The 27,664-nt window shown below is 39.6% G+C and overlaps 1 protein-coding gene and 3 long non-coding RNA genes across 6 annotated transcripts in view; 1 reads left to right on the top strand and 3 right to left on the bottom strand.

Moving 5' to 3' along the window:
* Positions 1-5,905: 5,905 nt before the first annotated feature.
* LOC121735907 lies at positions 5,906-6,655 on the bottom strand. The gene is made up of 2 exons (XR_006036939.1): positions 6,530-6,655; positions 5,906-6,080 (listed from the first exon to the last, which is right to left on the bottom strand). It is a non-coding gene; the product is annotated as an uncharacterized LOC121735907 (long non-coding RNA).
* Positions 6,656-7,810: 1,155 nt separating this feature from the next.
* Positions 7,811-8,666, bottom strand: LOC121735908. Its single transcript, XR_006036940.1, has 2 exons — positions 8,556-8,666; positions 7,811-7,997 (listed from the first exon to the last, which is right to left on the bottom strand). It is a non-coding gene; the product is annotated as an uncharacterized LOC121735908 (long non-coding RNA).
* A 1,059-nt stretch (positions 8,667-9,725) lies between these two features.
* Positions 9,726-11,702, top strand: LOC121735909. Its single transcript, XR_006036941.1, has 3 exons — positions 9,726-9,857; positions 10,724-10,887; positions 11,536-11,702. It is a non-coding gene; the product is annotated as an uncharacterized LOC121735909 (long non-coding RNA).
* Positions 11,703-13,306: 1,604 nt separating this feature from the next.
* LOC121736037 overlaps positions 13,307-27,664 on the bottom strand; it is a 97,744-nt gene continuing 83,386 nt past the window's right edge. Inside the window, exons 2-9 of one of the 3 annotated variants that reach the window (XM_042127080.1) lie at positions 27,307-27,429; positions 21,169-21,302; positions 18,205-18,532; positions 17,673-18,009; positions 15,780-15,960; positions 15,203-15,428; positions 13,966-14,849; positions 13,307-13,829 (exon numbers count right to left, since the gene is read on the bottom strand). In XM_042127080.1, coding sequence (XP_041983014.1) covers positions 14,035-14,849; positions 15,203-15,428; positions 15,780-15,960; positions 17,673-18,009; positions 18,205-18,532; positions 21,169-21,302; positions 27,307-27,429 — 2,144 coding nt within the window. In that variant the 3' untranslated portion in view covers positions 13,307-13,829; positions 13,966-14,034. Of the gene's footprint in view, positions 13,830-13,894; positions 14,850-15,202; positions 15,429-15,779; positions 15,961-17,672; positions 18,533-21,168; positions 21,303-27,306; positions 27,430-27,664 lie in introns of those variants that run through there. The other 2 variants (XM_042127078.1, XM_042127079.1) reach the window with 2 other exon arrangements.

Below are 27,664 nucleotides of genomic sequence, written 5' to 3' on the forward strand. Positions count from 1 at the left end.
TGGAGATCAGTGGGTTAAGCTAAGTGATAATGACGTTATTTCTTTTAGTAAGTAATAGATGATAGAGTGTCATAAAAACAAATCCTTCTTGAATTATTTTCCATTGTGTCGGTTTACTTAAAAAGTGACTAAAAATATATTGGACAAGACCATACGGGGTATAGACCAAAAGAAGAAAAAGTACTACAGGCAGCATGATATAATATGCCGACGTTGACGAAAATGACTCGTCTTCCTCTAGAATCCATCTTACTTGCTGTCATCTTCTAGACGCCGACTAACGCCTTGATTACACCTACCGAGTACAATAGCGAGAATGCCCTCGGCCGAACACACTCGGGCAATTTGATTGGCCGAGAGTATTCTTACACCACTGTCTCGCCCAGGGTTTAGCTTGTTCACCATAAAAAGGTTATTTCTTACGGAAAAGTAAACAAAACTGTAATAGATTTACAAACGAAATCTTTCAGTTTGTCCGCAAACACTGTCAGCAAAACGCGAAAAAATATAAACGCGTTTCTACTGTGGCCATTCTTAGTCTGCAGGTGTGATCATGCCATAACTGGTCGCTGTTAAGCATTTGTGCATTAACCCACAAAAAAGGTGTTGAGTTATGAATGCAGTCTTGTTCTAAATGATCTAAAGAACATTGACACACAAATGCTTAACAGCGACCAACTTGCTGTCTTGTAGAAACCGAGGAAGGTGTACTGGTGATGATGTCCCGGCCTGTTGAGGGCTGCGACCCCAAGGGGTGCGACGAGGAGTGCCGCAAATACAAGTATAAGAGCGGGACTTGTGATGGTGACTGGTGTGTTTGCCAACGTTAAACGATGTTCTATATCCAGACAATAAAGTCTATATTGTATTGAGAGAGTGTTTATTTTTAAGACCTCGCTAAAATGAACCAAGCGAAGCGCAAGGGCACTACCAACAGCCAAGCCATACATATTATTATCAGTCTGATATGTTTGGCTTGGCTGTTTCGTTACTTACTTCAGATCGGAAACTAAATATTCGCATCACCTTTGCAGCGGTAGCGAAACGGCAAAGCCATAATTTTTTATAAAATTTATGAAAAGCAACCCTCCGCATTTGCCAGATTGCACTGTTGGAATACAAAACGGTTTGACATCGTTAGGAACAACTTGATGAAAACCCCTTATTTTTTTTTCTCAGGTAAGTTAGAAAACAGAAAAAAATTATACAAGAACCTGACCTAGGTTAGGGCCTACCTAACCTAGGTCAGGTTCTTGTATCATTTTTTTCCTATTAGGCACCAGATAAGAATATAATGAAAACTAATTTTATGAGCTGTGCATGTGTGTCATTTAACAGTTACAATATGTATCCAAACTGATTACTAGATACTAACTGTTGCCGTTCTTCCCACTAAAGCCCATCTTAGTAAACCGATCTTACCACTAAGATTATGCTCAAGAATTAATAGATATACCTTACTTAAGTACTGTACTTGTGTGCGGTGTATCACCTGAGTGCGAACGTACTTTGGAGGAAATTGATTCCTAGTCAGTTGACAGACCAACGTCATTGGTCGGATCACGTCAATTTAATGTTAACAATGTGATCTGTAACGTCGGGTTTGACGTAAAGCGACCAAACTACGTAGGTCCCCCACCTACCTAAGAAACAACTTTTTTGATAGTACCTATTAAGCGAAACGCGGCACTCAACTATTACTACGGTAGGTCACGACATTTTTGGTAACGATATCCAAAATGACTTACATTGCATTGATAAGATAAAGAGCAACTCTCTGATGCCAAATATGTCGGTCTGCCTGCGTAAAGTAGTTGCGTTCTCTGTATAGGGCGCCTGAAAACCCAGTTATCATGACCAACAAAAAATGATAAGGTAAATGGCTGAGTAAGTTATATTAGGTAAATACTAGTTGTTCTCATATCAGTAGCGTAAAAAGTGACCAAATATTCGGTTGCGTTATGAAGCAACGAGCGTTCAAACGTGACTTATTGTGACCAAAAAAAAAAAATGATCAGGTAAATGGCTGAAAATTACAAATCGTAAACTGTCAGTACGTACTAGCTTATTGGCACCAAAACTGACCAAATATTTGGTTGCAATTCATAGTTATCGGCGACCTACGTCTGAACGTATATTCTTTAAGTACTTTACTAGTAAAGTGCTTGGTTTAAAATCGAAAAACACACGCTTTTATGACCGGTGAGGAAAATCGATGATTAAAATATCTAATCGCTAAAAAATCTGAAATCTCACCCTGCTCCGTTATCAGACTCTCACTACCAACCAAGTGTAGCGAATTAGGTCATCAGTAGAAAACAAATGAGCCCAAGCTCAAGGGATTTCGCAACAGCCATGGAAGAGTTATATTGCCCACCACGACACCATCATCGATCAGCTCGATGGTAGCAATTGTAATTATCAACGGACTCTTATAAACTTCATCATCATCGTCAGCCCCTAAGAGTCCATTCCTGGACATATGCCTCTTCCATTTCTATCCTTCACGGCGATCTTGTGCCCTCCTCATCCAGTCGTGACATGTGTTATTTAAACTTACAAAGTTTCAAATCGATACAATACTCAGGGCGTACCGAGGGGGGGGGCAGGGGGAGGGGCAGGGGGGGGCAGCTGCCCCCCTCTGGATCATGTTGACGTTCCTACTAAGTATATTATCTAGTACTTTTATCTATAAAAATTAAAAATTAAGAACGAATTTTTGCCATTTGTTTGTAATACAATATTTTTACAACTAAAAATTATTAATTTTTTATTCTTTATAAACACCTAGCTTATGAAAAATCTGATTTGCCCCCGCCCTGGCCCAGAACCTGGGTGATTTGCCCCCTCTTGGCACCAGAACCTGGGTAATTTGCCCCCCCCCCTGGCCCAGAACCTGGGTACGCCCATGACGATACTTGGAAGTAGGCTGAAATTGAATTCCAAGATTTTCTTACATTGTGACTCAGTTACAGGTGAAGCTAATAAAAGAGAAAGAGATTCTTCGATTTACATATGTACTTATCATGATCCCAATAATCGTGATCGTAGGGTCGTGGGTTCGAATTCCAACCCGGACATTGTACCAATAAGTTTTTCAGAAGTTATATTCATTCTTGTCATAGTAACCGACGCTCTTACGGAGGAGGAAAGCACCAAACTCAAACTCAAACTTTTTTATTCAGAATAAATTTTTGCAAATATTCTCTGAACGTCTACATGATGCCTACCACCGGTTCGGGAACTAACCCGGCGAGAAGAACCGGCGTAAGAAACTCGCACGGGGCCCACTTTTTTACCAAAAAAAGTGAGAAAAAATTAATCTTTTAAAATAAGGTTTACAATGTTGTAACTTAAAATTATACAATGTCAATATCAATAACGTCGCCGTGACGATAACCTGCATGTATCAACTTTATCAACGGTAGGTCATCCCCATGGAGCCTCTATATTAGCTCCGTGGTCATCCCAGCATTAAGACGTAAAAAGGCTGAACCGTAAATTTTGATATCGCTAGTTAACTATCTAAACCTACTAAAATAGGCACCAATACGCGTAACTTTGCAGCTCCCCCTCTGAGGCCATTAGATTCTTTACAATGACACGTAATCTTGTCTGCGTTTTCAAACTTAGCTTGATCTTATTTGTTAGATTACGAAACGGTACTAGAAAAAGAAAACTCGGGTAAGTAATTGAGAGTTTTTTTAAATGAAATATTTTATATAAAGGGAATATTTTTAGTAATATGATAACGACATCATGTTTCAAAATGTTTTCATCAGTAACTTTAATAAAATGTTCAAATTCGGTAGGTATGCACTGCATACTATGCAATGATAGTGATAAAAAATAACTGTAACCTAAACAACCTTATACCCATGAATTGCAACAAAATATTTGGTCAGTTTTGGTGTCACTAAGCTAGCACATACTGATACTTTACACTATGTTGTTTTCAGCCATTTAACTGATCGTTTTTTTTTTTGGTCACAATAAGTCACGTTTGAACGCTCGTTGCTTCATAACGCAACCGAATATTTGGTCAGTTTTTACGCTACTGATATGAGAACAACTAGTACTTACCTAATATAACTTACTCAGCCATTTACCTTACAATTTTTTTTGGTCATGATAACTGGGTTTTCAGGCGCCCCATACAGAGAACACAACTACTTTACGCAGGCAGACCGACATATTTGGCATCAGAGAGTTGCTCTTTATCTTATCAATGCAATGTAAGTCGTTTTGGATATCGTTACCAAAAATGTCGTGACCTCCTAATCTATATGATGTCAAAATAATAATAATAGCTCCCACACCGGTTTCGGTGACGGTGGCCGGTTTCATTGAAACCAGGCCAGCTACGCAGGAGTAATTTTTATAGTGCCCAAGTGTGTGCGCAGTACACAAGAGCACTCTCTATTCCTTTACTCTCATAACCCAGTGGGACGGAAGACCGACACGACCGGCGAGAGATCAGGCGCAGGACCGACTTTTTACATGCCCATCCGACGCATGGATCATCTTACTTGTCAGACAATCAGGTGATCAGCCTGCAATGTCCTAACCAAACTTGGAAATAACATGTTTCCAACGCGGGAATCGAACCCACAACCTCCGAGTCAAGAGCCGCGCTCTGTACCACTAGACCACGGAGGCGTTGAGGAGGTATATGATGTCATACTGCTACTTGAAAGGCTATTTCCCATCAGGTGTTACCATTACCAATCTTTCTGGGTAAGCTATCCATGACAGGCAGCTCACCAGAGCCTGGATGGCTTACTCAGTGCAGAATTATCCAAACACGTGAGTGTAATGGATCCATAATATGAAACCCAAGCCGAGGATTTCACCAGAGACAATTACTTCGTGACAACATGGTCGATCACCCAAAATTGTGAAATATAGAAAATCACAGATCAGCCTATACTGTGGCCTAAGCAATAGCAATGGCAAAGAAGTGTCCAGTGTTTTTGCTATTGGGTGCATTCAAATATTATGGAACTTAATAAGTCGTCTGATAAGTATTTCGGCTTTATATCAAAATGTTGGCATATTTCTATGTAGTTAGAATGGTCCGCACAATATGAAGTTTCCAATCAAATCCGGGCCGGCGATGCGCAAAGGGAAATGCTTTGAGCAGCCGGACTGGGGACAATGGCCGGGGTATGTAGAACTCCCTGTAGGATCTACCCAAATAAGCCCCATGGTGCTCGACTTGCTGCTTAAGCAAAGTTCCTGGCACGATCAACCCACCTCAACTCTACCAGCGGTTGCCCGCGTCTCGCAGTCATCACAGTGCGCAGGCTTTTCTAGGCCATCCCGAGGGTTGGCCTAGAAAAGCCTACATTTTTTTTTTATGAAATAAGGGGGCAAACGGGCAAACGGGTCACCTGATGGAAAGCAACTTCCGTCGCCCATGGACACTCGCAGCTTCAGAAGAGCTGCAGGTGCGTTGCCGGCCTTTTAAGAGGGAATAGGGTAATAGGGGAGGGTAGGGATGGGAAGGGAAGGGAATAGGGGGGGGTAGGGAAGGGAATAGGGGAGGGTAGGGATGGGAAGGGAAGGGAATAGGGGGGGGTAGGGAAGGGAATAGGGTAGGGGATTGGGCCTCCGGTAAACTCACTCACTCGGCGAAACACAGCGCAAGCGCTGTTTCACGCCGGTTTTCTGTGAGAACGTGGTATTTCTCCGGTCGAGCCGGCCCATTCGTGCCGAAGCATGTCTCTCCCACATGAGCGTAGACCCACCTAGAGGACATAATATTATTATGTTATTGATTGTTCTGTCGGTTCTTGGTGGAAATTCATGTTGAACACTACCTAATAAAACAAAAAGTGCACGAAAAATTGTGTTTTATTATTATTCACTTAGGACAGTTTCGCCTTGAAAAAAAAAACCACCCTCACAATGCAATATAGCCTTTATTGTCTGGATATAGAACATCGTTTAAGGTGTGCAAACGCACCAGTCACCATCACACGCGCCACTCTTAAACTTGAGCTCTTTGCAGAACTTGTCGCACTCCTCGGGTTTGCAAATGTCATTCTCCTGGGGCAACACCACACCTTCCTCGGCTCCTAGAAGATGACAGCAAGTTATGCCATGATCATACCTTTTTTTTTTACGCAGTGAAATGCTGTGTCGCATTCGACGCTGGGGATGGGGACTCCCGCTGCGGATATGTGGGGCTCGCCGCGGCGAAGATGGTGAGTGCCGAGGCCCTACCCACTAAAACACTGCGATGTTCCTGTCTCCTACAGCTGGCGGCCATGATCATACCTAGGTGAGACAGTGGCGAGAGAGTGCTCTCGGCCAATCAAATATAAAAATAAAAAAATAATTAGAAACTTTTTCCCGCTTTTTTATTTCTTTATCTGTCACTCTGTTGTGTGTCTATTACGCATTTACTCGTAAGTTAAGCTACAAAAATTATTATATTGAAACTGAAAGGAGACATTGTAAGGCCCGAGAAAGGTCCTGTTTTTTTCATGGAACAATGTGCAACATGTGGTAAGAGAAAGCATACCTTGCTGCGGCATGGCACTGGTAAGCGCCATCAGTGCGAAGAAAACTGCAAAAATCACCAAAAAGTTCTTCATGCTGCAAGATAGATTTTAACTCGAAATTCAGTTGATGTCTGATGCAAATACAACATTTGAATCCTTTATATACTTACGGAAATATACATTGTATGTATAATGTATAATTATCATGTTACTTTATTTCCTAGTTGATAAAAATATAATCTGTAATAGTATAACCATACCGTATGTGTGTATGTATTTTTGTATAAATTCTTTCACACACATTGGAGTGGTTGTTTAACCACAAATACACAATACACAGACAGTTAATACGCGCCAGCTTCTTAAATAAAACAGCATCCCAATAATTATAACGATCTAACGTCAGTTTATACGTGGGAGAGCCATGCTTCGGCACGAATGGGCCGGCTCGACCGGATAAATACCACGTTCTCACAGAAAACCGGCGTGAAACAGCGCTTGCGCTGTGTTTCGCCGAGTGAGTGAGTTTACCGGAGGCCCAATCCCCTACCCTATTCCCTTCCCTTCCCTACCCTCCCCTACTACCCTATTCCCTCTTAAAAGGCCGGCACACAGCTCTTCTGATGCTGCGAGTGTCCATGGGCGACGGAAGTTGCTTTCCATCAGGTGACCCGTTTGCTCGTTTGCCCCCCTTATTTCATAAAAAAAAAAGTTCTATAGGTATTGATTCAGACCCATAAAGTCAATATATTCCGCTAGGTATATTAACTTTATGTTCAGACCGAAACGCGACGCGTAGATGCATTTCTAAATTTATATGGGTTTAACAGACTCGCAAGACGTCTCACGCAATTGAAATCTGTCAAATCCATACAAATTCATGCCGCGACTCGCCTCGTCGCGTTGCGGTCTGAATTGACATAGTAAAAGGAGGAGAAGTAAGTTATTTTCATACAAAGGCAGCGCGCGCGGCTTGTATGTGTGCGCCATAGTATCAATGCGTCGCCACTCGCCACACGGCACACAACAAAATCTCGGCGAGTTTTAGAGGCTGGTACTCGCCGATATTTTGTTGTGTGCCGTGTGGCGACGCATTGATACTATGGCGCACACATACAAGCCGCGCGCGGTGCCTTTGTATGAAGATAACTTACTTCCCCTACTTTTACTGTGGAATTGATCCTTAAAGTGAAGTGTCGCGTCGTGTCGCGTCGCTCTAGTGCAGTTTCGCCTTGAAATGTTGTCTCGTCGCTCCGCTCTAGCGCAGTGTCGTTTAGTGCGGTTTAAAAGAAAATACACTCTCTCAGTGCAATATAGACTTTATTGTCTGGATATAAAACATCGTTTAAGGTTGGCAAACGCACCAGTCACCGTCACACGAGCCACTCTTAAACTTGTGTTCGTGGCAGAACTTGGCGCACTCCTCGGGTTCGCAGCCGCTACCAGCTCGAGGCATTGCCACCGCACCACCATCACCTTCCTCGACTTCTAGAAGAAGACAAAAAGTTAGGTTAGGTTAGTCCCCGTTGACATATTCTGCAGACCTTTTCCCCGCTTTTGGTCTATACTCCGTATACAGTATGGTCATGTCCAATATTTAGTCACTTTAAAAAAAAATACTTTTTAGGGAGATCGCAGACGGCACGGCCATGCAGACTGTATGTGCGCCGCAGACATGGCGCGGCCATGCAGACTGTATGTGCGCCGCAGACTCGATCAAACAAAAAGTGTGTCGTCTGCGATCTCCCTTAAGTGCATAGTCAAAAACAATGGAAATTAATTCAGGAAGGATTTGAGGAAACTGCATCATCTATAAACGAAACAACGTCATCATCACTTGGCTTAATTTCATTAGCCACATTATTATAAACTGATAGATTTATAATATTATAAAGGAACAGTCTGTCTCTGAACGTCGTTCTGCTGTCTGTCTACTGCTTATTTATTCTTAAGTTAAGTTTTAGTACCGTTGTACGGTACGGAACCAATGTACGGTTACCGCGCATTAATCAACTAGGCGACAATATGTGGTGAGACAAAGCATACCTTGCTGCGGCATGGCACTGGTAAGCGCCATCAGTGCGAAGAAAACTGCAAAAATCACCAGAAACTTCTTCATGATTGATGAAAGGTAGAACTCAACTGAAGTTAATTGTAATGATTGAATCCATTATATTATACTCACGACAAGATTATTAATATACTTACATATAATATTGTATATAATATGTTACAATATTTCCTAGTTGATAACAATAATCCTTAATAATATAATATAACAGTATGTGTGTATGTAGTTTAGTAAAAAATCTTTCATACAAGTTTGAGTGCCGAAACGTACACAGTTGATACGCCGCACAATCTTAAAACCATAAAGTTAATATATCTAGCGGAAGGCACGTGCCGACTGGACGTCAAAAAATAGTGCTGCTGTCATGTATCACACGTCTCTTTTTACCACGCAGTGTTACTGATAGTGACATCTCTCTTGTTCAGGCCTTTGTTTCTCTATTCCGCTACGTATGTTAACTTTATGCTTAAAACAGCATCCCAATAACGATCTTGAACATAATCTCAGCGGTAAGAACGGTTCGTTGATATTAATGAGAACAATCGACGGCAACATCTGTGTCGGCAACCGTTAGTATTTAAATTAATTAATTTGGCCAAATTGTAATTTGTAACTCATCCATTTACTATGGTAACAAAATTACTGCATGCAGCTATATTTCGACAAGTTGATAGGGCATGCACAGATCAAAACATTAGTTTTCATTGTATTCTTATCAGGTAGTAGGAGTTTATTTTCCTACCAAACCAAGGTCCTGTTAGATTCTACTAATAACCTGTATTTATTATTTGTAGCTTGTAACTTAAGGGTTATAGGCAGATTTACATAAGATTTAATGTTATTAACTTATTACCAGCTAACCTTAAACCTAATAGTATCAAAAGATGAAATTTGCATTAAAATAGAACGGTAAATAGGTGCTTAGTTCATAGTTTTGTACTTGAAAAAATAATCTCTTTGTTAACGTTTTGGCTGGGAATAAAATATGAGCTGAAAATCATAATTTCAGGAATTAAATTGAAGGCACGGCCCTTAGAATTATTAAATTGGACCTCAAGCCCTCAGCGGATTAAACAACCTCTTTTCTCAATTATTATTAAGAAGAAATCTAAAATGTCACATTTAGTCTCTGTCACATTTATCAAACCAATTATTATCAAACGGTAAAACATTTCAGTGGAGTATACAAGAATGGCTCTAAAATTACTGTGGAACTGTGCGAAAATTATTCTGTTGTCTGGTCTCTCCTTTGATATTTGAAGAGGAATATCCATTGCGTATGTAACAGTAGTAATTTATATTACACGAGCTTTTGCCCGCGGCTTCGCTCGCGTTAATAAGTATTATTATAAACAAACTTTCATCTCCTATTTTAACCCCTTGGAGGTGGAATTGATCAAAATCCTTTCTTAGCGGATGCCTACGTCATAATATCTACCTGCATGCCAAATTTCAGCCCGATCGGTCCAGTGGTTTGGGCTGTGCGTTGATAGACCACCACCTTTGAATTTTATATACATAGATTTTGAATGTTTTGTGGTTTAAATCTTATATCTTATCATAAGGTTTCTGTGGAATAGGTTTTACATCATCAACGACGAGCGCATGATCCAAGTAGCCGGGGACGTAAACTAAGTGGCCATAATATCAAGAGTGCTACACATCAAATTTTATCAACCTATGTTGACAAAATTTGATGTGCAGCTACTTTTAGCCTCTGGAGAGGACGTAAGATATTTTATCAGTTGTTTCAGAGCTATAATTAGTTAGAAACTGGATGTTGCTTGCATCTTTATGCAAGCAACATCCAGTTTCTTAAAAATTTTCCGAGATGCAGCTTAGTTTCCTTTTTGTTCCAGTCATGTACCCTGTAATTAAAAAATTTTCTATGCAATGGTTAAAAAAGTTTTGTTACACTTTGTATAGATCTATACTAATATTATAAATGCGAAAATGTGTGTGACTGTCTGTTAGGTTTTCAAAAGTAAACCGCTGAACTGATTTTGCTGAAATTTATTATGAGTAAGTAGTATATGTCCCGGGAAAGGACATAAGATACGATTCATCTTTGTGCCCGCGCCATAAACGAAGTTCTGTTCAACGGAAATGCGTGCATCAATTAGTTGGAAATTGCTCTTTCCAGGTCTCAGAAGCTGATGATTTGCGTGTCCCTGGCGGCGCTGGTAAGCGGTGCGTGTGTGGTGTCGTGCGTACCCGTGCTGCTGCAGCTGCTGCGACCGAGCTGCGCCTGCGCCGCGCCCGTCTGCCCCGACTGCGGCATGAAATACTGAGCTGCCTGAAACGCTGGTAAGTGTGGGGTGTCTTTGGTGAGATTAAAGCTCATAAGTGTGTCTTTTTGTATACTGATCTTGCAGTGTTGAGTTGCATCGTTGAGTGTGTGCGTTTAGAAGGATTAGGGCTTATGAGTGTATCTTCCTTTGGCTTTGTTGGGTGTGCTTAAGGGGATTAATTAAACGTAGGTACAAAGTCGCGAAAACTTTTTTCATACCAAGGGGGTCGCATCGTAAAAAAGTTCAAAAACACTGATTTAATTAAATGAGTAGCATTGGGTTTGGGGACGGTATTCTAATGCGAAGGAGTCACTACAGAATATAGATCCATGTCTTGACAATTTCAGTTTCGTCGTAGGCAAGGAAAATCAAGAGAAAGGAAAAGACTGTATTTTCCTATCTCTTGATTTTCCTTGCCATGTACTATCAGAGAAGTTGATTCCTAGGCAGATGGGGGACCTACGTAGTTTGGTCGCGTTAAGTCAAACCCAGCCGACAGATCACAATGATTAACATGAAATTGACATGATCCGACCAATTAATGACGTTGGTCTGTTGACTGCCTAGGAATCAATTTCCTCGATGGTACATGATAGGCAAATATATTTTATTGAGTGGAATACGTTTCCAGGAAGTAAATACTTAAGTTTGTTTTTGTTTCCAGATTCAAGATAAATTAGAATAGTTGAAGATTGTTGTTAGTCCCGTGCCCCACCATGATCTGTCTGTCGCTGGCGACGGCCATCACCGCGGCCGGCATCATCATCGCCGGGCCCATACTCTGTGACAAACTCCTCCAGTGTTGTAAGACGAAAAAATAAATCACGCATATAAAACATGAGTTTTATTTTAAGTATCTTTAGCAGCTTCTTCAGTGTTGTTATGTTATGATGTTAACCGTTTCCGTGCGGATGTCACCGATAGGCATCATGGGTAGCTTTTCTGTATAGCGGGTGACGCCCGACAGGAGATAAAATGTTTACCTGTAAAACTATGATGAAATTACATTTTTCAGAGGTTTCCCCTCAATAAAAGTGGCTTTATTTGTCACGTATTTTACGTGTACAGTGTTACTTTTAGGATATTGCATAAAAACTTACACTTCAGGAGTCCTAAACATTTTATAAATATATAACGCCAACACCAGAAAAATCTCACATCAACATAATTTATTCTTATAACTAACTAGCAGCCCGCCCCTGCTTCGCACGGGTATGAAACAAACATTTCTAAAGTTGGTGGTGTTATTAACCCGGCGAGAGTGTGGTGAAAAAATGTAACAAGGAGTATGTGGCAGGATATGACATACTCGCTTACAATATTTGCTGTAAAACCGGATTTTTAAGAAAGAGCGCTAAATTCATTATCTTTTATTATAATAAGACTATATTTTAACATATTGGAAAAAAATTGCGTGAATTTTTTTGACGCAGTTACTCTTTCTTAGTTTTTAATATTCGTAGAATACATAATTTCCTTTTTTGATTTGATTTGTTGAATTCAGATATTTCATTCAAAAACTACCACTCAAACAACGTTTATTTGTTTATAAAATGCTATAAAAAGTAGATACATTTTTTGGCGTTATACATGACTAGCATGTAATATCCCGTTCTACAATAAAACGAAAATAAATTGATCAATATAGCCAAAGGTTTACAACACGTGATAAAAATAAGTTACTTACCTTCCATTTCTGTTTGTACACGTAAATAATCACTTTTAAATACTTGAAATGAACTATAATTCCGTTCATGTTCGCTTTTGGGTCGCTACTAAAAGAAAAACAATTGGAAACAGACGAAACAGCGATAAATTACAATCCCTGGCGGGTGGCGCCCGAAAGTAGACATCAAAGTTCCTGGCGGTAGGCGCCTCAGAGGAGATACGAAATATTTGTTCACAGCCAGGCGCGTGAAATTGCCAAAAATGACACAGCACTGAATCGGTTAAACACTCTTCCTCCTTTTTGGAAGTCGGTTAAAAATAGGATAGTATTATATAATGCTCTCACGGCGTGTAATATTATCATGAGCCACGCCGCGAGAGATTCAGCCACGCGCCGTGTGAAGGGGGTGGCTCGAGTTGGCGCGGCCTGGCTCGAGTAGGCGCGTCCGATCCGATTGAAGTCGGTAACTTCAAAGGCGCGGCTCCTGATATTACGCGCCGTGAGAACGGGTAGTGCTGACTCGCCTGTTGGCTCTCGCTCGTACTTGAAATTGGCTCGGCGCGGCGCGGCTTGTGATGTTACGCGCCGTGAGAAGCCATCACTTGCTTGTACCAGCTTAAGTACCGTACTTCAAGAAATAGTTCAGCTGCTCTCGAGATTTGCGCTTAGCAAGATCTTCAGCGATTAATTTTTATATTATTGAGAACATAGCTCCTCCAGTGTTGCAAGGCGAAAAACAAACCACAGATAGGAAACACGAGTTTAATTCTAAACAACATACACCGTAATATCACTTGACTGATAGACTAACGTAAAAATTGAGCAAACAACATTATATACATTCGTCAACCCTTACGTATCCGAAATAAATAAATTAACAAGTTTATATGACACTAAATTATTAATCCGTACTTATAAACCGCTCTTATACTTGTACTCGATACAAATCTTCGCTGATAGGCACTCAGTGCTTTAATCAGAGACCTGCAATGTCCTTGAGAGCGTCTAGACTCAAGCATGTAAGTCAAGGCTTGAACGTACTCAAGAAACAGCTAAGAAATCGTTTTCAGCTGCCGACGAAGAAGACACTATTTGATACACTTGAGTACGATACTGAAGTACATTCTACTAAAACAGCATCTCAAGAATGATCTTGAGCATAGCGGTAAGAGCAGTTTATTAACACGGGCCTACATTAGTTATTGACTAATCGCTGGGGGTGGGGTGGCGAAGGGCGCAATACAAATCCCCAAGACCACAATCGCCTCGAAGCGAACTAAATTTTCTAGCGGGGCGATTCACGATTCCCGTTCGACACGGATTCGGAAACTTTACCGTGCGGTCAATAGCGAGCTGCGAGCGTTTATTGGATGTCGCGCGATTTCCGAATCCGAGTCGAATTCGGCATTGTGAATCAGGGCCCTAGATTCTTGAGATATCCATTGCTTTCGAATTCTTCGCCGCTCCACCGCAGCCCTAAAGATAGTATTTGGACTATGATCGGTCTGTGATGGGACGCCATGGTGTATCGTATGACATGTCGATGTGCTTCTTAAATCTCGAACTTTCTTTGGGATAGTAGTCCCGTACTCGTGAACTCGGCATAACTATTTGCACTTTCTCGTTCCCTACTGTCTTGAATTCTGGTAACACTTCTGCGCTAGATCGGTAGAATCTCCTGACTGGAGAACTCTCAGTTTCTGTTGGAATTGTAGCTTCTATTTTATCTAGATTGTTTATTTCGTCGATGAGTTTCGCTTGGGTCATCGTTTCGGTCATCAGTGTTGATAGTATCGGTCTATCTGTTTGCGATTGTGATTCTGTTACTACTGATATTTCAGTTCTGGTTGGTTCTTGGCTTGTTGGTTCCTGCGTTGTCGTCGTTGTCGTCGTGGTCGCTTCTGTTGTATTTGGTCTTATAGTTGTTCTAGCTGTTGTTGAATGTGAGTTTCTTCTGTACGTCAATCTTTGTCTTTTCCTCTTTGAACTTCCTTCGGAACTCTCAGCTGAAGTGTTATTAGATATGCTATAGAAGTTGGTGCTGGCGTTTGTGACTAGGCTTTCTTGACTTTCTGGTTTTCTTCTAACCTTTTCCGTCTGATTGAAGTTCCTACTGCCACGGTAGACCGGTGCATCTGTGGCTACTACGCTGGAGTAGTCTTTGCTGTTACTATGTCTCTCGTCGATGACTGGAAGGGGCGTTACGAACATGGTTTCTACGTTGCTCGCGGCTGGTTTGTTGTCTTGGTTTTCTAGTATGGTGATGGCTTCTTTGACTCCCTGTTCGACGTCTCCATTTTGTGATTTGTCTGTAAAATATAAATAACATTGTTAATTTATTATTATTATTTGATTACGTAGTCTATTTACTTCAGACATCTGTAATATTCTATACAAATAGTAAGCTAATTAAATTTTCTGAGGTACTCCATAAAGTAAATATACCTAGCGGAAAGGTATATTAACTTTATGAGATACTCATTCAAATGAGCTTTGCTTTTTAATTATTTCTCGGTGATCTTCGTCCGTCTAATTAAAGGAGTAGTTCAAATAAAGCAACGATTTCTACTCTTTACCATTTCTATTGGTACACGTCTTCACCTTTAATAGTGGTACATTTAACTTTAATAGTGGTACTATTAAATTATTGAATTCAACATACCCTCCTCCATTTCTTTCTTGTACGACGAGAAGAACGTCAGCGCTTTCATCAGCTGGTAGCTCTTGGAAACGGGGATGTTGGTGTCGTATAGTTTGACAGTGTTCTTGCAGTCGACATAGAACCACCAGTTGCATTTGAGGATGGTCTGGTCGAAGAGCGTGGACTCGGGGCAGAGGAAAGACTTCATGACGAGGCCGTCGTCGGTCAAAGCGCACACGTGGAAGACCTGAAAAGTGGAATATGTGCATGAAATGTGTGTCATATGTGCCGAAATTTGTTTATCGCGAAGGATACGTACAATTTTCCTTGATAAAAAGTATCCTATGTCCTTTCCCGGGACTAGAAGTATCTCCAGCAAAATCGGTTCAGCGGTATGGGCGTGAAGAGGTAACAGACAGACATATAGACATACAGACACACTTTCGCATTCATAATATTAGTAATAGTATGGATGCATTAACGGCTAATAATTACTCGACTTTCATTTAATCGACATAATCTCCGTATATTTTGTGCCTCTTCATTAAATGTATTTAAGTGCACTAGTTAGGCACCTTTAATAGTAATTAGTACGTACCATACATCCCAGGCTCTCATCCCCATATAACCCAGGGAAGTACTTCTGGTCTCCGCAGTGGAAGCTGGTCTCCGGAAGGTCGACCTTGGACTGGAAATGGTCATCGAAGTTCTTCTCATAGCCCACGGGGTAGTACTCTTTGGGTGCGTTCATGACCTTAGCGCCTGTGAGGTTGTTATTTCTGGAAAATTATGATTTGGTTTTTTTAATTTTCTGACTCTTGTCAACCCAAATACGTGTATCTGGGTTAAATATCACGTTATCCCTTTATAAATACAAAACCGATTAGTACCTACTGCATAATATTTCACCCTCAGAATTACTTTTATCAACCTGTTGATAAACTTTATTCAGGACTGGCCTTAGTCATGTTCAGACCAAAGATAAAGGAGTGTAACAAGTTTACCGTCCGTGGCATCGTGATTTCCAACAAGAAACATCTTTGCAAAGACAGGTTTATTTAGATTTTGTGAAGTAAAAAACAGCACCGGCAATTCTATAGTTATTTCATAAGGATCAAATAGGGCACGATTATATATAATAATAGTTAAATATAATAGTTCTTAAGTAACACTAACAGGATGTTATACTCTTTTATTGATTAGCCCTTCTTCCTTTCCTACGTCTTTATTGCCTGCAACACAGGAAGGTTATAGGCGTGAAACTGACTTGCCGATATAATTAACACAGAATCGCCAATATTAACAACTCATTACCAATTGCGCCATGGTGGCGAAATGCGATTTAACGCGAATGGCACTTTTACTTTTATCTCAATGTGAACAGGGTAATGCCTGGACTACACGAGGCTAATTTTTTAAGCTAGGATAGCAAGGTAGTTCTTTTTTAAACTGTTTACATATATGCTAGTTCTGTTTTTATTTTAAGCTAGTATTATTGTTGTGACCGAGGTGAGTTACTTAGTTCTAGTTACCTAAAACAGGTAGAGTATTAGATAACAGAATTTATGCTAACCATTTAAATAAAAAATATATAAATAGTCGATAATATTAAATAGAAAGTAATTTCGTCTGCTAAGGACCGATTTTTCAATCGTCAGTTAACTTTTACCTAAAGAATAAATATGACACTTTGACATTTTTCCATATAAAACGCCAATTTTATTCCATTGGTATAATTTATATGACGATTATCAGCCCAAAGTAAAGTATGTTAAAATACTTATATTAAAACTAGTAGCATTACGTAAAGCATTATAGGTTCTATTGTTATTCTTGTTTAAGTCTGATAGATTGGAATTGAAAAGACTGTAGAGAATTTTAATAGTCTTGTTCTAAATAGAATACACGTGTTATTCTCAACAGATGCAGTAATTTTATTCAAAAATATTGAAATGGGCGAAAGGAGAAAGCGTTTAAAATTCAAAACTGGATACTCCGTGACATAATGGTCCCCGCAAACCTGTTGCACAGTTATCAGTTATGTTCAAAGGAAAAGTACTGTATGCACAATGTAAAACACAGCAAATGTTATTGACAAAAATTCTGCACTTTCAAAACTTTACATTTGCAACGCTCAAAATATTTCAACAAAAGTTGTTCTTGATGTTGAATCATCTAAACAGATGACTATCGGCCGCACACAGAGATGTATTTTAACGATTATTTACGCACTACGTAACATTTAAAGGCGTTGCTCTACGCGTTGCTAAATGTTTTTCATCGCATGCCTTGGTAGGTGGTATTTTGATATGATGATCTTCGTCGGATATAAAAGTTATGCAAGGGACTGCTCAGGGAAAACTCGCAAATCTCTATTTAAAACCTTTTTTAATACTAAAATGCCAACGTTAGGTTATCCCTTAAAGCAAAAGGTAGATTCTCCGATCAGAAAAATGTAACAGGCAATAAATATTTCAAAAGGCTACCGTACCTCTTCGGTTTCTGCGGCACTGGTGCCACCACGATTTCCGGCTCGGGCTCCAGTTGGAACACCGGCGCCTCCGTCGTCGTCGTCGTGGTCGGAGTCGCAATATTCGCGTACTTGTTCAGGAGCTGCTGCTGCCTCAGCACTATCGCCGCCTCCACCGCCTCCATCGAGATATTCCCCGCCTTGGCAATCTCCGCTATCTTCGCGTTTATGTCGTCTTTGTCCAGCTTCAGAGTCGTGTCGTCGCTGTACCCGCTTATCGTGTTGTAATCGTCCACCTTCTTGGTGTTGTAAGCCGGGTACGTGTTCGCCAAATCGTGCACTCGATGAGGAACAGTGTCTACAAAAGAAAGATCGGCTGGAGAAGAGTGAGGGTTAGGTGCGAAAGCGGGTGATTGAATGAGCGAAATGGTGTTTGGTGGCAATGGGAGGAATGGGTTGACGGTTAGCCTGGATGAGTCATGAGATGAGGACATTGGCGAAATGCGCATCGGTTTGAACTGAACGACCCCGTTTGATACGTAAGTGTTCTCACTTGGATACACGATCCCTGGGCCCTGGGGCAGCTGGAGAGGAGTGTAGGTCTTCTTCGTCGTGGCGAGAGGGAGGACTTTGAGGGTCTCGTCCTTGGGCGGGAGAGGTTTGAATGCCGGGACTCCCATCTTCATCGGCTTGGCTATGGTGATTCCGGGCTGCTGTCTGGCGTACACTGGCATGTCGACCGTCGGCCCGGCTACTACAATCGGCTGCATGGTGCTGGCCACTCGTCGATGGAGAGTGGACAGCTTGTCCATTGCCGCTTGATTGGGCCGACTCTGCTGTACCATGGGTCGCATCATTATCCGGTTCTGTTTGCCGCGTTTCTGAAAAATGTAGGTGTTCATATTAGAAAAATGATGGAGCAAAATATTGTGTTTAAATTTTTACTTAAAATTGAGTTTTTGCAGAGTTATTTTCACTGAAAGCCGCACCCAATGCGGTATTAATATTACCTTATTACACATTATTTCGTTAAGATTAACCTTTACAATAAATTATTATGATTTTTACTTATGTCGATAAAATTACCAGGGTCATTAAATTTAATTTCATTTTAATGTTCCCAAGTTATATTTCTGAATTTCCATATTATTTATATTATAGTAGGTAGGGCGTAGGCAGAACTAATATCTAAATCTATAAATCGGATGAGACAAATCTTCTTTACTTCTTCAACAGATTTTTTTGTTTGGTATTGGTTTTAATGGTCATAATTTTTTTCTTAATGACCTTACTGATTAAATAATTATTATTGATAATAGATTCATAGTAATTATTATTTTTTACTGTAGGTATAACTGGTGTACTACAATATATTGTAAAGAAAGGAATTTTGTCTTCTCCTTTTCTTTCTTTCCCGATTTCAACTAGCTCTACATTACTCGTTTCTATGTCAGCATCGGCAGGATCTTCATCACCATTTTATTCAACTAATTCAATTATTCATAGAAAGATATTCTTATCATTACCGAAATTTCTTTGCCGACTGAATGTTATAGCAAAGGCAATATAAATCAGGTCATTATTTGATTTGTCAGACGAGGTGCTCCCCTCACCGCGAGTATTCACGTGCAATGTAACATTTTGGATTCGACTTTGAGCATTCCATAGCAAGCTGACTGCACCGTCACGCAGCATTATGTTACAAGTTGTATCAAAATATTACACATTGTATTATTTTTATATTACAAAATATTACACATTATATTCTTATGATGTTAAAAAACTCACACATTACTGTAATATAATAAAACATGTATTAAAATAAGCATTATGAAATGTAAATATTGTCAAAAGAAAATATTTTAAATCTTACCTTTTCATTCTAACAAGTAACATAATGTTATTATTTATTGTAATGTTGCTATACTGAATATCTATTATATTATATTTGGTAAAACAAAAAATGTGGGTAGTCTTCTATCAGTCTTATTATGTGTAATCTTTGTGTTGTAATTTAAATGAACTCGCTGCACATGTAAATTGTTAATTAGTTGTAAGTCACAAAATGTATTCCTCGTAAGCGATTTTGTAATCTTTTGAGAAATAAAGAATCTTTAAACCTAAACCTATTATTACAAGGTGCGCATTGTAATGCTCGGTTCTCCTCCCTCACTGATGTAATGCTCTACTCTGTAACGTTACATTACAAGCCGAACCTTTATTTAGACGTTACTTTTGTATAATTAAGAAATCTTATATTATATTTTGCGTTTTAATTCTGTTATCGTAGTCAAGGGAATTTTTTCTACAATCAAAACGAACTTGATTGATGTGAAAAAGTTAATAAATTAAACAATTAACTAATTATGTTATAATGACAGAATTTGTTGTATACAATTATTGTTTGCATTGTTGTATCTTGTATTTAAGTATTCTTTGATTTTCTTTTGCATAATATAGATAACATTTTATCTCATACTTTTCTGCCTATAATACGATTTGGGTTGCGCTGACATTATGCAGATGCAGTGGTCAGAAAGCTTTTGCTTTTTAATAAATAAATAAAATATCTTTTTATTCAAAATGGGTATCATGATACACTTTTTGAAAGTCGAACGAAGAAACGTTGCCTACCACCGGTTCGGGAACTACCCCGCCGAGAAGAAGCGGCGTAAGAAACTCGCAATTATTTTTGTATTAAGAATATTTTATAAAGTTATAATACATTGATGAATCATAATCATAATGCATCTATAGGCTTTAACCTATGTGATTGGAAATTCTGAAAAGAGGCAGAGAAATAGTGAAATAGAGAGATTTGTCTCTCTGAAGAGGTTATCAGCATATTGAGTATGTATCTCAAATCATCGGTCTATCAAAGAAGATGATTCCTCAGATTGCGGACCTCATAACAGTTATGAATATGCCTTAAAATATCTTTCAAATAATATAGTTTAGTTTCTCTATATCGCAGTTACTAGGATATTATAGAGAATATACGACGCCTCCGTGGTCTAGTGGTATAGAGCGCGGCTCTTGACTCGGAGGTCGTGGGTTCGATTCCCGCGTTGGAAACATGTTATTTCCAAGTGTGGTTAGGACGATGCAGGCTGATCACCTGATTGTCTGACAAGTGAGATGATCCATGCGTCGGATGGGCATGTAAAAAGTCGGTCCTGCGCCTGATCTCTCGCCAGTCGTGTCGGTCTTCCGTCCCACTGGGTTATTATGAGAGTAAAGGAACAGAGAGTGCTCTTGTGTACTGCGCACACACTTGGGCACTATAAAATTACTCCTGCGTAGCTGGCCTGGTTTCAATGAAACCAGCCACCGTCACCGAAACCGGTGTGGGAGCTATTATTATTATTATTATTATAGAGAAACTAAACTATAATATAATATTAACGTGATACTATTGACTGTTACCTATGCTCAATTAGATATTATAGTTCTAATTATAGTTTAATAGCTTTCACACATATAGATATAGATAAAGATACATATAGATATTACTGACCTCCTGTTTGACCGTGGGCTTGGTGGTGTCGACCAGGTTGGGCTCGCCGGCTTTGAGGCTGACGGAGCGGCGGCGGCTCGGGTCCAAGTTGGTGAGAGACTGCTCGAAGCCCAGCTCGTCTCCGAGGCTGAACCCTGGAACGTGATGATATGGATTTGATGAATATGTCAAAACGAAAAATGGTACAAGTAGAACATGCCTATCAGTCGTAAATATAGACATGCTCTTTTGCCTTATTGAAGAATAAAAAGCCCGAAGGTCAGGTCTTCTTTTTAACCCTTGGCATAAAAAGAGGGGTGTTGTAAATTTGACGTGTCTGTATCTGCATCTGTTTGTTAGTCAATGGCATCATAGCTCCCGAATAATGAAGTTCGTTCAATTTTGATTTGCATATTAAAGATGACTAATGTGCGAGTGTTCATGACATGATGAAAATCGATTGAGCCGTTTAATAGTTCTGTTTTTACTTTTCCTTAATGTTGTGGAATTTATACGGTAGAGCCAGCTGGTTAGTGCCGAAGGCTAAACAAAAAACCTGATGATTTCCTTCAAGATCTTTCTAGAACAGCTATTGCCTTTTGGCTATTGCATACCTATACGGGAAACCGTTTCAAAATTTTCTATTAAATTGCGAAGTAAATAAACTATTTCTATAAATTCTATTATATTTCGCGATTTCGGTCACCATGTGTATGAAATTTAAGACTTGATGCCTAATAGCGTGCCAAAGACATCTATACACTTAGAGCGCGTTAAGACGTGCGCGTGTTCTGCGCGTGTTCTACCATAGCGTATGGGAAAACACGCGCGCGGCACGCGCTGAACCCGCGCAGAACCTGCGCGCAGGCCGCGCGCGTGTTTTTCCATACGCTATAGTAGAACACGCGTAGAACACGCGCACGTCTGAACGCGCCGTTAGTGTCTATCCACACTAGGCCGAAGTTACGCGGCGTAAATTCCGCATGATTACGTCCGCAATGTCAAACGCATACAAAATACGGACGGAACGCGACGGAATAGTGTGTCATCGGTAATTTAAAATACATTGCAGGCGGAATCTTGCGGAATTTACGCCGCGGAACTTCGGCATAGTGTGTTTAGATATAGAGATCAAAGTTGGTTCGCGATTTTGCAAACGTGACATACCTACGTCCAACTAAACAAGTAAACATTTTGTCTCCTACAAATTAAGTAACCTATGATATTCCCCCGTCCCCGTGCTCTACTCAAAACTTGTGCAAAATTTTACTGAAATTAGTAGTTTCGCAGTCAATTACTGAAATAATCGGCCAAGTGCGAGTCGGACTCGCGCACGAAGGGTTCCGTAATCCGTACCGTTAAAGAGCAAAAATAGGCCAAAAATTGTGTTTTTGTATGGGAGCCTTAAATTTTTAATTTATTTAAATATTATTATTAATTATTAAAGTACACATATATTTAAGGCCTTTGTGAAAATTTCAAGTGCCTACCTGTTGCCATTATTGATATCGAGCAAAAAAGGCTAAGAAAATCATGTTTGTTGTATGAGAACCCCCCTTAAATATTAATATTATTTTATTTTAGTATTTGTTGTTATAGCGGCAACGGATATACACAATCTGTGAAAATTTCAGAAGCCTAGCTATAGCGGATCTTGAGATACAGCCTGACGACAGACAAACAGACAACGAAGTCTTAGTAATAGGGTCCCGTTTTTACCCTTTGGGTACGGAACCCTAAAAATAACTTTCTCTACATAAACAAGATAATAATTACTTTTGTCCTTTCACGTCTATTCTACATGTGTGCCAAACTTTATTAGATAACATCGGCTCAGTAGTATCGGAGTATGATGTAAACAAACAAATAATTATTCCTTTACTTGACTTCCCTGGCCTGTTAAAATCTTATTTAGATCTGAGTAAACTTTTATCATAATCAGTAGTTTAGAACGCTGTTTTCAAACTTTTATACGTGGGAGAGCCATGCTTCGGCACGAATGGGCCGGCTCGACCGGAGAAATTCCACGTTCTCACAGAAAACCGGCGTGAAACAGCGCTTGCGCTGTGTGTCGCCGAGTGAGTGAGTTTACCGGAGGCCCAATTCCCTTCCTATCCTCCCCTATTCCCCTCCCTTCCCATCCCTACCCTCCCCTATTACCCTATTCCCTCTTAAAAGGCCGGCAACGCACCTGCAGCTCTTCTGATGCTGGGAGTGTCCATGGGCGACGGAAGTTGCTTTCCATCAGGTGACCCGTTTGCTCGTTTGCCCCCATATTTCATAAAAATAAAAAAAACTAACGAATTTTTCCTCTATACAGCTATCGCGTGCACACACAATATAAACATCAATGAGTAAACTCGTATTGCAACTTTTAGTCAAAATGTAGTTTAACCTTACGTTACGGTAACTGTTATGTTAACATTTTCGTAATAACTCGCACAATTACTTTCGTAAACGACTTTCTCCGACAATGAAAATGGCTGATTACTACAGCTGTTGATTTTGCAATGTATCTTGGGTATCCGTTTTCGAAGGTGATTAACCCAAGCAGTAATAGCCCTTTCATTACAGAAAAAAGTTTATCACAATCAATAATAACATCCTACATTATATCCTACTAATATTAAAGGCGAAAGTTTGTTTGAATGTATAGATGTATGGATGTTTGTTACTCTTTCACGCAAAAACTACTGAACGGATTTTAATAAAACTTTACAATAATATCCTACTATCCTACTAATATTATAAAGGCGAAAGTTTGTTTGGATGTATAGATGTATAGATGTATGGATGTGTAAGAACTAATTGTTAGTTTCTTACGTTACAGGTCCATAAATGAAATACAGAGTCCACAAGCACTGTTACGTTTATTCACCACATCTTAGCCATTGTCACAATAATCATTCACAAGTTATTTCACAATAATTAAGTCCAATACAATTTACTATCGCCAGAGTACCAAAAACCAGAGCTTTCGCGCACCTTTATATTTTTTAATTTCGTCTAAATATGTAGGTACCATGAAGTTCCTACATAAGGAGGATGCATGCATGATAGTTGCAGGAGCTGCCACAGATGTATGGATGTTTGTTACTCTTTCACGCAAAAACTACTGAACGGATTTTAATGAAACTTTACAATAATATAGCTTATACATCAGAATAACACATAGGCTACAATTTAACCGACTTTCAAAATGGGGGAGGTGTTATGTTTGTTTTCTTATGTTCGACGATTACTCCGCCGTTTGTAAACCGATTTTCAAAATTTTTCTTTTGGTATATAGGGTATCATCCCAATTTGGTATTATATTCACAAAAATGGTGATCTGATGAAGGATCCATAAGTAATCGAGGGAACTCTTCAAAATTTATAGGGAAACATGTGGTGACTTCGGTTTAGTGAGAAGTATTCTAAGCATATGCTACCAACAAGTAAGATTTTGCACTGAGGTATACCTGGTATACCGTGGTTCGGAAGGTACTGAGAGAACTCCTGATTATTTATAGATACAAGTTTGGGAGTTTCGGCGTTGTTAAGAACGGAAAGCATATGCTACTATGCAAATTACATTCATCATCGACATCATCAAACAGGTAACAAAACAAAGTGATAAAAAACTGATGGTGGTGACAAGGGACACCCGGAGGAAACGAAGTTATAAAAAAAAGAGTACCCCGCCGCCACCCCACCTAGCTAAAAAAATTAGGAATGGTAGAATTTTTAATTTCCCGCCAGTTGACATCATCTCCACATCAACGCCCTCTGCCCCGAACTTTTTAGTACTTCAAAGGTACTAAAAAATTGTCGTTACAACTTTTTTCCGTCTAGCCCCTTTCGCAATGCGCGATAAGAAACTTCGTTCCAAAAAAAGATAATACCTTAGAGTTTTTATGTATGTGTTTATTATGTTATTTATGTATCAGTTCCCTGTATTGAATTCATTGTCAAAGTAGCAGGCTGAAAGAGTATTTTTTTTCTTTTATATAGACAAATTCCTGACGCTGAAACGCTTGCCCATGCAAAACATAAAACAATGCTCTTTCAGCGTTCCTACTTTCACAGTGAACTCTATGTGAGGGACACATACATACCCTAAAGTATTATTACTTAGTTTTATCACAATTCACACCCACACACCTGTATATTTTATAAGTAAACTAGCCGTCCCGGCAAACGTTGCTTTGCCATAATATAAAGTACCTATTTCGCCCTATTTTATTGAAGTGACTAAATAAGTATGTCGCCATGGCAACGTCCATCGCTATCTTGTCGCACAAATAATGGTCGCCGTCAGTCTCGAGTTGTAATAATTTACTATTATTTATTCAACAAATGCACTTATCAATATAAGAAGTACCCAGTAGCCGATTCTCAGACCCACTGAATATGCATATAAAATTTGGTTAAAATCAGTAAAGCCGTTTCGAAGGAGCACGCGGCCTAACTTTTTTTTTTAATAATAATAATATCTATGGACACTTCGCACCACGTTAGTCTGGCCCCGTGCTAAGTACCTAAAGGACTTGTGTTACAGGTACCAGACAACGGAAATATATTTAATACTTTATACTATACATATATTTAAGATTTTTATTATATCATACACATATTTAATACACATCCAGACCCGGGAACATTGAAAACTTTTTGTTCCGTCGTCGGGATTCGAACCCGCGACCCCCGACTTGAGCTACCAACGCGCTTACCACTGAGCCACAGAGGTCGTCAACTGTGACACGAGAATTTTATATATAAGAAGATATTATGAATGCGAAAGATGTAGCACATTGTCGAAATTCGAAAATGACAAAACCTTAATTAACGATGAAAAAAAAATGTGACTTTCGCGCTTGCTAAGTTTCTATTTCCCAATGAATAGAACAAAACTTCCAAAGTTTCTTCACAAAATGATTTATCGCCAAGTCACATTATGTTATGGTCATATTGAATATTATGATGACAATTTATGGATGAACACGCATAACCTTTTGTGTAAGTCAAAACTGCTGGAGGGCTTTAGAAATGTTATTTAGTATCTATTGAATAATCTATCGCCTATTACCATCTATTAGTAAAGTGTAGGTTATTCAGAATGATTTTATAGGCATAATGTTTATTTAAAAACTGTTGATTCAGGAGATAATACTAGCGATGTAAACAAGGGAGTGGACTATTTTGATAATGGTCTGCGATTGTACCTTCTCAGATCCATATTCTTCAAAGCTTGATTGATAGCTCAGATGGGATGATCGAGCAATTTGGGCGTACTACTTATCTTACAGGGTGTAACAATACTTTACAAAACTTATACGTTAGGTTGTGTATCATGTTCCTTGTATAGATTTCACTGTGAAGAGCGCTAGAAAGAGTTCGTTTCGACATGTTTGGATTGTGAATTAGAAAAAAAAGTTACTCTTTCAGCACTGTTTGTGAGTTCTATCTAAGGAACACAATATACAGAGTTACAGACCCTAAATATAAATGAAAACATACATGACGATAGGCATTTTCTACCAAGTACTTTAAGAACTTAGTAGAAAAGCCCCAGGTAAGTACTCACAGATGCTAGCATGCGCCTTCACTCCGACCAGTATCCTCAGGCTTTACTACCAAGTACTCCAAGAACTTAGTAGAAAAGCCCCAAGTAAGTACTCATAGATGCTAGCGTGCGCCTTCACTCCGCCCAGTATCCTCAGGCTTTTCTACCAAGTACTTTAAGAACTTAGTAGAAAAGCCCCAAGAAAGTACCTATTCACCTATGCTAGCGTGCGCTTTCACTCTGCCCAGGTCCTATCTCCAAGCTTTTATACCAAGAACTTTAAGAACTTAGCAGAAAAGCCCCAAGTAAGTGTCTAAACACACTATGCCGAGATTACGCGGCGTAATTTCCGCACGATTCCGCCTGCAATGTATTTTAAATTACCGATGACACACTATTACGTCACGTTCCGTCCGTATTTTGTATGCGTTTGACATTGCGGACGTAATCATGCGGAAATTACGCCACGTAACTTCGGCCTAGTCACTAGTGTGTTTAGACACTAAGTATACACCGATGCTAGCATGCGTCTTCACTCCGCCCAGGTCCTATCTCCAGGCTTTTCTACCAAGTACTTTAAGAACTTAGTAGAAAAGCCCCAAGTAAGTACTCACCGATGCTAGCGTGCGCCTTCACTCCGCCCAGGTTCCGCACTCTGAATAGGCCGGATTTCTTGAACGCGCAGTTGATCTTAAAGCCGAAGTCTGACTCTAGCACGCATATCGGATGCGCTACTTCTGAAACAATATAAACAACATTGTTATTCAACAATTCTGTTAAAAGAAAATAATTTTATTTGCCAGATATATATCTTTATATCTTTATACAAGACGATCTTATAGGTAAATAACACAATCCTATATTATAGCGTCAACGCATTTATAAGCATCGACAAAGTTGCTGAAACGGGCTAACAAAATCATTGAATCACAGGTACTCAATTGGATATGTGCAACTACGAGCACTTTGCTT

The sequence above is a fragment of the Aricia agestis genome, chromosome 18 (genome assembly GCF_905147365.1).
Source record: "Aricia agestis chromosome 18, ilAriAges1.1, whole genome shotgun sequence".
NCBI lineage: Eukaryota > Metazoa > Arthropoda > Insecta > Lepidoptera > Lycaenidae > Aricia > Aricia agestis.